At 51.8% G+C, this 12618-nt stretch overlaps 1 protein-coding gene across 2 annotated transcripts in view; it reads left to right on the forward strand.

Moving 5' to 3' along the window:
* Nucleotides 1-11094, forward strand: part of MCTP2 (multiple C2 and transmembrane domain containing 2) — a 108425-nt gene extending 97331 nt beyond the window's left edge. For both annotated transcript variants that reach the window (XM_084869096.1, XM_084869097.1), the window contains 3 exons: nucleotides 902-1011; nucleotides 5124-5221; nucleotides 8028-11094. In XM_084869096.1, the coding sequence (XP_084725222.1) occupies nucleotides 902-1011; nucleotides 5124-5221; nucleotides 8028-8099 (280 nt within the window). In that variant the 3' untranslated portion in view covers nucleotides 8100-11094. The remainder of the gene's footprint in view (nucleotides 1-901; nucleotides 1012-5123; nucleotides 5222-8027) is intronic.
* The last annotated feature ends 1524 nt before the right edge of the window (nucleotides 11095-12618 follow it).

Genomic DNA, 12618 nt, shown 5'->3' on the forward strand with positions numbered 1-12618 from the left:
TGTCCCGTGTAACTCTGCTGAAATGCCGTTGTAATTCGGTGCTTAAGGACCATGGAAAACTTCCACCCAACTATTGGCAACCAGAAAATAAAAGACTTACATAAATCCCCAAGAGTGAGGCTCCCCCGGTAGGGTTGCATTTACTGTACTTGAAATGGTCTGTATTTTCTTTTTTAAATATATTTTTATTAGAGGCCGGATGCATGAAATTTGTGCATGGGTAGGGTCCCGAGGCCTGGCCGGTGATCAGGGCTGATCATTTGGGCACCAGTGGGGTGATGGAGGGGAGGACCACCCCCTGCTGGCACCCACCTTGGCTGGCCTGGGGCCTGAGGGCTTGGGAAAGCTCCTGCATTGAACACCTGCCCCCTGTGGTCAGTGTGCATCATAGCAACTGGCCATTCTGCCGTTCGGTCAATTTGCATATTGGGCTTTTATTATATAGGATTGATTTCAGAGAAGAAGGGAAAAGGAGAGAGAGAGAGAAAAAGAGAACCATCCATGATGAGAGAGAGTCATGGATCGGCTGCCTCCTGCACGCCCCACACTGGGGATGGAGCCCACAACTTGGGCATGTGCCCAGACCAGGAATCGAACCGTGACCTCCTGGTTCTTAGATCAGTGTTCATCCACTGAGTCATGCCGGCCAGACAGTACTGAGAGCCAACCCTCCTCTTTGGAACTATTGGGTCCGGGAAGCCCAGTGGCCATTACCCTGCTGACCTCCTGAAGAAGGTTTTTCTGGTGCCCAGCCGTTCCGCAGACGTCCATCTCCAGGTTTTCAAAGACCCTTTCCCAGTAGGCCGTTTCCGCTTGTATCGCTAAGACGCAAACCTGAGCAAATGGATGCATGGACCGGTCGGGCCCCGGAGAAAGTGACGTTTCTGTGGTTTGCCTGCAGCACGTTTAACTGGACGGTCCCGTTCCTCTCCGTCCTGGCCTGTCTGATCCTGGCTGCCGCCACCGTCACGCTGTACTTCGTCCCGTTCCGCTACATCGTTTTAATCTGGGGTAAGTTTGGCATGGTCCTTTTGCTGGCAGTCCATTCCAGGTAAGAACCAACGACTCTTTATTTAAAACATATATATATATATATATATATATATATATATATATATATATATATATATATATTTCATAGAGGAAGGGAGAGGGAGAGAGAAAGAGAAAGATCAATGATGGGAGTGAATCGTTAATCGGCTGCCTCTTGCATGCCCCCTGCCGGAGACCAAGTCTGCAACCCAGGCACATGCCCTTGACCGGAATCGAACCCGGGGCCCTTCAGTCCACAGGCCGACGCTCTATCCACTGAGCCACACCGGCCAGGGCCAAGTCTTCACTCTTAAAGTGTGACTGTGAACTTTCAGTGTGCTCCTGCCGGCAGGCAGTGAAACACGAGCTTGAAGAAAACACCTGGGCAGCCAGGAATGCAGGACCTCCCTGCAAAGGCCCGATGGCGTGCACAGTCAGCGTCGCTCCTTGAAGGCGTGTGACCGATTAAAAAAATGGGATCGTGGGTGTGATTTCCCTTCGGCCTTCGCAGCCATAAATCCCCTGGAATAATATACGGCTGCGGTCCGGCGGCCTTCCGTCTGCACCGTTATTCGAGCAGAGAGCGCACACCTGCACCGTGCCCTTCGCAATATGTGAGAGCAGCCAGGTTGCTCCTGACACTCCGTCCCCTCCTTCAGGAAAACCTAGCCCAACCCAATCCAGTACTTCAACCCAGAAGCAGAGGGGGAGAGGGGGAATGGGGGGCCCTTGGTGATGACCTAACCAGCACCAGAAAGGAGAGGAAGCTATAATGTACCAGGGGAAACGGTGCACCCATATACAGGTTAGAGGGTTTTCTTTTCTTTTTTTTTTAAAAATATATTTTATTGAGTTTTTACAGAGAGGAAGGGAGAGGGATAGAGATATAGAAACGTCGATGAGAGAGAAACATCCATCAGCTGCCTCCTGCACACCCCCTACCAGGGATGTGCCCGCAACCAAGGCACATGCCCTTGACCGGAATCGAACCCGGCACCTTTCAATCCGCAGACCAACACTCTACCACTGAACCAAACCGATTTCAGCAGGTTAGCGGGTTTTCAAAAAGCAGAGACCGAAATGGCCAACCGGAAGTGGACGGCATGACTTCATTTACCACCCCCGCCAGCGGTCGGATAAAATAGGAGGCGCGCGGTGAATAGTGGGCGACGGTGGGCTGTGGGTTGACACCGGAGGGTGTGTTGCAGGAAATTAAGTATGAGAAGCCACTCGGCTTTCCCCACAGGAGTCCGTGTCAGGGCTGGTTTTCCTTTACTTGACACCTATGATTGCTGTGGTGTTTTCCACCGTCATCACTATTGGGATCTTCAGATATTAAGAGGCTCGTACAGGCTCTGCTGGCGTGGCTCAGGGGTTGAGCATTGACTTATGAACCAGGAGGTCACGGTTCGATTCCCAGTCAGGGCACATGCCCGGTTGCAGGCTCGATTCCCAGTGTGGGGTGTGCAGGAGGCAGCCGATCCATGATTCTCTCTCATCATCACTGATGTTTCTTTTTTTTTCTTTTTTTTTTTAAAATATATTTTATTGATTTTTCACAGAGAGGAAGAGAGAGGGATAGAGAGTTAGAAACATCGATGAGAAAAGAGAATCATCGATCAGCTGCCTCTTGCACACCCCCTACTGGGGATGCGCCCGCAACCAAGGTACATGCCCTTGACCGGAATCGAACCCGGGACCTTTCAGTCCCCAGGCCGACGCTCTATCCACTGAGCCACACCGGTCCCGGCATCACTGATGTTTCTCTCTCTCCCTCCCTCTCCCTTCCTCTCTGAAACCAATATATATATGTATATGCTTTTTAAAAGGCGTGCTTTTGAAGCTTGCAATCTGAGTGCCTTATGACTCTTTAGTCTAAGTTTTTCACCCAGACTCAGTGCACTGTGGACGAGGCCTGCACTCTCTGGCGCATTGGAGCGACCGTGCAGGTTTATAATCTTCTCAGTAACTAAAGAATGCGGTGTTTTGATCGGCCCGGATATTATCCCTGCCCGGCTGCGCATTGTGAAGACTCCAGATGCGCACTCTCTATATAATTAACAATAGACGCTACATCCTTTCTCCGTGCGTCTCTGCCTGCGCAGCTTCGCCTTGTCTGTCTCCTTTTGCCGGAGAGCCCGTGCTGTAAATTAACGCCTTTAGAACACAGCGAGAGTATTTTAGTTCTAAAGGAACACGGGGAGGGGAGGGGGGGAAGGGGGGAGGGCAGGGCGTTTTAGCTAGAAACACAAAGCTGGCTGTGGGGGTAGAGAGGGGAGAAAGCGCAGCTCTGACTTGGGAGAATAGGGATCATGTGCAACCACTTCTATTCACCCTGGCCGCCATTTGCAAAGCAGGTGTACGCCTGACCCTCCACCAGGAAATGGCCTGGACATGGGCTTTCTGTCAGGTACAGGGCCATCCAGGAAGACCCGCCCTTTAAATGAAAGTCAAGTCGTGGTCACTAATGAAATTAGAGGGACATCCAACCGTGTATGTGTGTTAGGGATCATTAAACAGTTAAACGTGCCCGGCCAGTGTTGCTCAGTGGTGAGCGCCAGGAGGGCACAGTTCGATTCCCTGCCAGGGCCCACGCCCAGGTTGCAGGCTCTATGCCCAGTAGGGGGCGTGCAGGAGGCAGCCAGTCCGTGATTCTCTCTTATCATGGATCTTTCTCTCTCTCTACCTCTCCCTTTCTGTCTGAAATCAATAAAAAGTAAAAAAACAAACAAAAAAATACAATGAAATGTTGCCTGGGCTGGGGAACAGGAGCCAGGCAAGGTAGACACCTCAGGGGTGAGAATCCATTCAGCATCCCTCAGATTAGCAAGGCCTCTCGCTCTGACCCGTGCTGCCCAGCTCTCCGTGGCAAAACTTCAGGCCATCTTCATGTTCTACCCTCTCACACTCATCGTGAGAAAAGGGCTGGCATTTGCCGCACAGAATACAGCTCCTGAGTCGTGGGTACAGGCGAGGAGCAGTGTGGGAGACCAAAAGGGGTTAGGGACCTTTCAGTCTGAAGGCCGATGCTCTATCCACTGAGCCACACCGGTTTCGGCTGTCATCACGGTCCCCGGCTGAAATGAGCTCGGACTGCATTGCCTAGACCGGCCCGCACCCCCTCCCCTCCCCCCTGGACTGCCTCCTGCAAATTAAGTTAGCCAGCCCTAGGAAGATAATTTTCCAATAATAACTTTTCACAGTTTCCCGCCGCCTCGAAGTACAGTCAACATGTCGAGTTTTGTTCTGCAGGGAGAGAAGCGAAACCTGTGAAAATGAGCTGGAGGAGGAGGGAGGGGGCGGGGGGTAGATTTCAGCAGCTTCTTTTTAACAACACCAAAAAAAAAAAAACTCCACAAAAAACACACAGCACAACCCAGGCCCAGCAGCCCGCCCTTCCCAGCTCTGCGGCCCCCAAGCTGTGACTTGTTCGGGCTGATGAAGGTCTGTGCCCGCCCGGGCCACGTGTTTGCCTGGCACAGGAGGCTGTGAATCAGTGTCGCACCCCCAAACGCCAGTGCGCTCCCCGGTTTTCCTTGGTGTCCCTGGCACCCTGCTGCTGGGATTGTAATGGGATTGTCACAGCCCAGGGAGGCAGGGACCCTCCCCCGCCACCCCTCCTTCCTTTCTTCCCGCCACCCCTCCCTCCTTCCCGCCAGAAGAGGCATTTGTGAATGATTCCCCAGGACAGCCGCATGGGCATGGCTGGGTGGGTGGGTGGGGGTCGGGGGCAGTGATGGTTTTCGCACTAATTTCTTACTTGTGAACGCCCCTTCTCCCCCAGCCGGGTGAGATGTAAAGACAGACAGACAGACAGACAGACAGCCGAAACCGGTTTTGGCTCAGTGGCTAGAGCGTCGGCCTGCGGACTGAAAGGTCCCAGGTTCCATTCCAGTCAAGGGCATGGACCTTGGTTGCGGGCACATCCCCAGTAGGGGGTGTGCAAGAGGCAGCTGATCTATGGTTTTCTCTCATTGATGTTTCTAAGTCTCTCTTCCTCTCTCTTAAAATAAAACAAAACAAACAAAAAAAAAACCAATACAGACAGACAGACACTACAAGATCTTCCCTGTGTTTCTTCTGTTTTCCAGGCATCAACAAATTCACGAAGAAGTTCCGAAACCCCTATGCCATCGACAACAATGAGCTCCTGGACTTCCTCTCCCGGGTGCCTTCGGATGTCCAGAAGGTACGTCAATGCAGGAACGGGTCACCACCACTGGGGGGCGCCCCACTCCTTCGATCCCTCCCCCCCCTACAGGGCCAGTGTGTGAATAATAGAGATAACATCAGAAAAACCCTTCCCGAGGCCCGGCTTGCTGGGAGGAGGCCAGGAAACCTTGGTCCCCCAAAGCATGAGATAATTGGGGGAAATTATCCTGAAAAAGAGCGACTTAGGAAGTAGGGCATAGGAGGATTATTCTCTTCATTCTTTTTTTTTTTTTTTAATATATTTTATTGATTTCTTACAGAGAGGAAGGGAGAGAGATAGAGAGCTAGAAACGTCAATGAGAGAGAAACATCGACCAGCTGCCTCTTGCACACCCCCTACCGGGGATGTGCCCGCAACCAACTTACATGCCCCTGACCGGAATCGAACCCGGGACCTTTCAGTCCGCAGGCCGACGCTCTATCCACTGAGCCACACCGGCTTCGGCTATTCTCTTCATTCTTGTTGGCTCTGATGATCTCCTGGTATCTCGCCCCCTCTAAAGATTTAGGGCTGCCGAGGGCAGAGCCCCCACTTCCTCCAGTGCACGTAGAGGAGGCGGGAAGCGATCGGAGATCAATCAGAAGTATTACCCACGGGGGATGGTCACTTAGTCCGGCGGCGGCCGGTTTCTGTGGAGACAGAGAGATCAGCCGAGGAGACAAGACGAGCGAGTCCCCTCCTGTGGCCCGAGCTGGGCCCCCACCCATCAGGCTGATGTCAGCCCGGGGCCGGGGGGCGGGCAGCAGCCTCTGTAACGGAGAATTAGGGATCATAGAATGGGTAGGTGAGAGGCCATGGCGTGAAATGGCATCACGGTGACCAAAAAGACACAGTACGTTATCGTCCGAGAGAATCCCAAAGCTGGCATCGATTTTCACTTTGGGCCGCGGTGCCATAACGGTGCTCGGAACACCGGGCGGCTCTCAGGATGGCAGGGCTGGAAAGCCCTAGGGTTTCTCTCCCCTTCACGCCAAATCCTGGAGATTAAAATAGACCCCGTGATGTTCCGTCCCTTCAGCGTTCATGTCGACACGGTTCTCTGTTAACAAATGTATTCGACAGCCCGGCCTGGTGTGGCCCAGCCCTTGAGCATCAGCCCAGGGAATGAAAGGTCCACTGGTTCGATTCCCAGCCAAGGGCACATACATGCCCAGGTGTGGTGGGTTCGATTCCCAGTCCGGGGTGCGCAGGAGGCAGTTGGTCAATGATTCTCTCTCATCACTGATGTTTCTATCTCTCTCTCCCTCTCTCTCTCTTGCTCTCTGCAATCAACAAAAATACATTTAAAAAAATGTATTCCACAAAATGTGAATTTTAACGCATTGACATCTGCATTGCACGATTATAAAATAATCACCTGGGCCCTGACCGGTTTGGCTCAGTGGATAGAGCGTCGGCCTGCGGGACTGAAGGGTCCCGGGTTCGATTCCGATCAAGGGCATGTACCTTGGTTGCGGGCACATCCCCAGTAGGGAGTGTGCAGGAGGCGGCTGATCGATGTTTCTCTCTCACTGATGTTTCTACCTCTCTATCCCTCTCCCTTCCTCTCTGTAAAAAAAATCAATGAAAAAAAAAATAGTCACCTGGCCCTTGCTTGGTCTGCATTGACGATCACAGGTATGTCACCCCCTGTCCTCCAGGCACCTCACATTCCCTGTGAGGAAGTAGAGCTTTATTCTTAGTTCACGCATCTGCTCTTGGCCAACTGCAGCTCAGGGTCCTGATGCCCTTGGAGAGTTTGGCACAGATGTGCCAAGTGGTGGGCACAGGTGGTCTGCCATGCATGCCTTTACATAAAGCCATTCCGCCGTCAGCCTGGGCAGGCTCACACGAAAGCAATGGGGTTGCCCTGGAGTGGCAGTGGGAGGGTTTGGGCGCTGGAGTGGCAGTGGGAGGGCTTGCCCGCATCCTTGGAGAATGCCAGGTGCCCTCGAGCCTGGCCAGGGGTTATGTCTGTGCCCACAGCGGCCCCTCAGAGCGCGAATCCAATTGGCGTCGGCAGGAATACACGGGAACACAGCCAGAGACCCTCCCCGGGAGATAGAGTTCACCAGTGAGATCCTCGGGGTATCGCCAAGAGCACGTTCTACTAACACAACAGACAGTTTGCCACGGGGACTCCCCACGCCCACCCCTTTCCCCCCCTCCCCCTGGTCCTAGTTATCACAGATGTTTTAGCCATCCCATTGGAAATGAGATTCATTCTTAAGAGGAATCTATAGAAGCCTGGGGCCAGGATCAATGTCGACATGATTTCCCTCTCTGGCAAAACAAACGGCGTATCATTTGCAGAGATTTCTCTCCCCGCTCCCGCCATCCCAAGATTTTAGAACTTTTTTAAATGAATAACTCTTAGTAAGTTGCTGTATCATATACTTACCGTAGACATTCCCACGGGGCTATGAGGGGCTGTGATGAAGCTCGCCATAAAGGTCACACACACACACACACACACACACACACACACACATACACACACACCTCAAATCCCCCAGCAGCGCCCGGGGCAGGTAGAGGAACCCCCACGCATCTCATTAGAAAGAAAAAGGGGAAGAAAGAAAAAAAAAACTACTTCTAATATTTTGGTTTCCACAAGTGATGCATGTGCCGCCCCCGATCCTTCCTGTAACGGATCCCCCCGTGTTCCTGTGTTTGGAAAATGATTCATTACCTTTGAACCTTCCTTCCTCTGCCTCGGGGCGCCCCCCGGGGAGCCATTAACACGCGGGGCGGCGGGCTAGGGTTACTGGGCCGCCCGCGTCACGTCCGTGTGTTTTCACAGGTGCAGTTCGCGGAGCTGCGGCCCGGCGGCGGAGGCCAGAGCCCCCTTCGCAAGAAGCGCAGCGTGCCCTAGGACAGACAGACGGACACTCGCCACCCGGGGCCCCGCGTCCCCCCTGTCCAGGTTTGGGCCATCGGACCCACCTTAGGGCTCTCTCGGCGGCTCCGCGGTCCGGACACGTGTGTGGTGTGGCACCCTGTCTGTCACCTCCCCCTCCTTCTTCAAGCTCACACATGCACATGGGAACATGCACACGGGAACACACACATGCACGGACGGCCTGGTGGCCTAGCGGGCCAGCCCAGCAGAAGGAGGCGGTCTGGAGACCACAAGACGTACCTCCGGTCTCAGAGAGGAGAGAACAGCCAGGGACCCCTGGCGTGGGTGCGACAGGGACTTTGAACTTGTGTCCACACCGCCAGCGGCCGGTTCTCCTGAAGATCCTCTCGTTTCCAGGCCTCATCCACCCCACGCTCCTTTCCGATGGCTGCTCCTGCGAGTCCCTGGTGGTGGTTTTTCTCTCTTCTCACCCTCCTCCCCGGAGCTAACAAGTCTTGGATAAGACATCATCCATCCAAGGATTGCATCTTATCAACAGATTTTTCAATAACGACCAGGATTAGCCCCGGTCGTTATTGGGGAACGTTCAGCCGTGACTCCTGAAGATCTGTACGTGGAATCCGGGTCACGTCCTCCTGCGTCACGGCCCGTTGCTGGCAACGGGTGCCGGGAGGGTCCAGAGGGAACACACCGCCCCAGAGCGAAGGGTTCGTGGGGGTGTCTGGGTGTCTTAAAGCACCGTCTCTTCCAGTCGGGCTTTGTGCTTCTTTCCAAACAGAAATGGCCAGGAAGGGGGAGGGAATGAATGAATGAATGAGTGAATGAGTGAATGAATGAATTCTGAGAGTACTTAGGTCAAGGCCAGCCGGGGAGCCAGGGATGAGTACATGTGGCTGCTTTCCTGGTGGTCACCATCGCCTCATTGGCCCACGATTTTTGAGCAGAAAGTGGAAGTATTTTAGCAGCTCCACCTGATCTTTTGTCCCTCCTATGGGTGCCATAAGCCGCCCGCCATAAAAATGTATCTCTCAGCCCTTTCCCTAGAAAAATACCACTTCCTTCCTTCGATCCCTGCAGACCCTGCCATTTCACAGAAACCCACCCCCACGTCACAATTCCAATGTTGTGCATATGTATGATATGAAACAGGAAAGTTTCTTTTCAAGTGACATGTCCGTTGTCTCAAGACTGCATCTCGTCGACACCTCCTTTGTATTGTGCTGTTCTATCTAAGTATATGTAATATATATATTGTAAAGGAAATGGGAGGGGGAAGATCTGATTTCACAGCGAGTTCGACCATGGTGTTGTTTTTTCCCCCCCCCCCTCCCTCTCTGGGCTGCCATTTAATAATCTTCCAACAAAATGCTTATGAAACACCAAAGATTCTAACCCTTATCATCTCCTCCTCCCCCGTGTCTGTGTCTCTTCGTCTCCTATCTCCCCCGGGTTTGCTTTCAGCCCAGCCAGATCCCTGCACGATTGGATTTACTTCCAGTTAAGGACGCTGGCTGGCTAAGGGGTCCTGCAGAAATTATAAAAACTCCAGCACATCTCTCCGTGGTCCACACAATAGCTACCGACGGGAGCGTCTTCTGTGGAACCAGTGTCTCCGTCTTCTGTGTAAACAATGCCTCATTGTCTCGCTCCCGACTATCATCATCTCTTCCATGGGCTGTCTATCATTGTGTAAGGGCCCACGTCAGGCGTTTTGAAACAGACGTGTGCGATCGGATCAGTCATTGGAAGGGAAAACGGCAGCAGAACAGCCCCGTATTTATTTAAATGCGGAACCGATGCTTTATTGTGCTCTTTCTATAGAATTTCAAAATGAAATAACACCGCCTGACATCGTCAGCTTAGACCTACTTCCTCCATAGCCCCAGGCGGAAGTTCTCAGGGACAAGTTCAGGCCGCCATGGGCCCCTGGGACACTGGGCCGAATCAACCCGTAGTCAACTGCCTGTGGAAAACAGTTGATAACGGATTAAGTAGACATGGACACACACACACACACAAAAACAAACAAACAGAATGTGAGTTGTAAGTGCAATGTGAAGATTTTTTTAAAATAATTTTTTATATATATTTTTATTGATTTTTTTTACAGAGAGGAAGAGAGAGGGATAGAGAGTTAGAAACATCAATGAGAGAGAATCATTGATCAGCTACCTCTTGCACACCCCCTACTGGGGATGTGCCCACAACCAAGGTACATGCCCTTGACCGGAATCGAACCTGGGACCTTTCAGTCCACAGACCGACGCTCTATCCACTGAACCAACCGGTTTCGGCTTGAGTTTGTTTTTATTTTGGTATTTTTATTCCCAGTAGGCCTGCATAAGCTGAAGTAATCCAGCCAAAAAATAAAAATAAATAAAAGGTAATGGACAAGCAGAATTTTCCTTGACATTTCCTTAATAGCAGGTTGATTTAAGTGTTACCTAGCACAGGACTCTGATTAGGAAAAAAAAAAAAAAAGCCCCTTATCATATTAGAATAATATTTTCTGTGCCATAGATAGGTAGGTCATTTCATTTAGGATTACCTGAAATATTTGTGCAGTGTTAGCTTCTCTTCCAAATCATTAATAAAGATGCTGAAACCGGACAGCACGGGACCTTGATTCCTTCGACCCACTGACCGGACCCCTGCCTTGAGCTAGACCTAGTAGTAGCTAGCTATCCTATCACCACCTTCAAAAATAGAAGTGGTTTGCCATCTACCAGTTTGGTTTTCCTCCAGCAAAATTAACACTGGGGCTTTATGAGGTCCCGCTGAATCTCGCTCTACGAATTCTATTTAAACGGCAAACAGATCGTATGGCTATTTCTAGGAATACCGCCCTCCACTCAACTGTTCTCAAGTGTAAACTCCATTTGTAGTAGCATAGCCTATATAATCCTATATAATAAAAGGCTGTTATGCAAATTGTCCCCTCCACCGGGAGTTCGACCAGGGGGCGGGGCCGGCCAGCCAACCAACCGCCCTTGGCCCCTCCTAATGCCTCCCAGTACCTTGTACACCTAGGACAGTGGTGGGCAAACTGCGGCTCAGGAGCCACAGGCGGCTCTTTGGCCCCTTGAGTGTGGCTCTTCCACAAAATACCACGGCCTGGGCGGGTCTATTTGGAAGAAGCGGCGTTAGGAGAAGTTTACGTTTAAAAAACGTGGCTCTCCAAAGAAATGTCAAATCGTTGTGCTGTTGACGTTTGGCTCTGTGGACTCATGCGTTTGCCCGCCGCTGGCCTAGGCGTTTCCAACATCTCTTATCCTGATCCTCTATCTGCATTTTCCCCACTTTCTTTTATCGAAGTTTTCAATTGAATGTACTTGGTGTACCTTGCTTAAGACATTTTTGTCTAACGTCACGAAGATGCTCTGTGTTTCGTCTCAAAGCTTGACCGTGGTCCACCCCCCCCCCCCCCCCCAGATGCCATTTGCTTTCTCCCATCTCCGTTACCCGCCATCCACTGAGGTTTAGAAACATTAAATGGAAAGTTGCAGACATAGCCCCAGCCGGGGTGGCTCAGTGGATAGAGCATCAGCCTGTGGACCAGAGGATCCTGGGTTCGATTCCGGGCAAGGGCACGTACATCGGTTGCAGGCTCCTTGCCACCCTGGGCCCTGTGGGGGCTCCTACAGGAAGCAACCCATCGATGGGTCTCTCCCAGATCGATGTTTCTCCCCGCCCTTTCCCTCTTTCTTGCTAAAAATCAATGGAAAAATATCCTCGGGTGAGGACAAAATTGCGGAAATAAAGCAATTCCACAAACAAGGCGCAGGTATCAACAGCCACGCTCGTCCAGGGAGCGGGGGTGAAATCCCGCGCGGAGATCTCGTGACAGAATCTCGCGTGACGAGGGAAAATCTCGCGGGAAGACGTGCCGAGGCGGCGTCGGCTGGCTCCTCCACGTCTGCGCTGTCCACTCGCAAAGATGGCGACGGCCTCCTCAGGCTGTTTCCTGAGGGGCCGTCAGGCGGATATTGGGGGGACTGGCCCCGTAGGGCAGTGTTTGTGTCCGAGGGACCTTTATTTTACTTAAAAGCGGCCTTAAAAATGGCACAAGGGCAGTGACGCTGGCAATTTGGCGAGGCCCCGAGAGGCCCCGCAGCGCCCACCACCCTCAGGAGGTCCGGTAGCCAAACGCTGCGACCTTCGCCTGATTTCTCCTCGTTCTGGAGGCTTTGGTGAGTACAGAAAAGGAAGAAATTCTGTGAAATAATAGCACATTCGCGTAACTTGTGTGGCAGTATAGCATTACCATTCTATTTTATTTTTTTATTTTTCACTTTTTAGTACTGGTAAGGTATTACAATATGTGTACATATCGGTGCCCCTCAAACCCAAATTCTATTTTTTTATTATTATTATTATTGTTGTTGTTGTTGTTGTTGCTCGTCTCTTCCTGTGCTGAATTGATACACTTTCTCACTGGTATGTACGTATATGAAAATAGTCTATATCCGGCTCAGTCCTGTCCGTCCGTGGTTTCAGGCATGGCCTGGGGTTGTCTAGGGATGTGTCCCCC

Source organism: Pipistrellus hanaki, assembly GCF_964339955.1.
Source record: "Pipistrellus hanaki genome assembly, chromosome: 21".
NCBI lineage: Eukaryota > Metazoa > Chordata > Mammalia > Chiroptera > Vespertilionidae > Pipistrellus > Pipistrellus hanaki.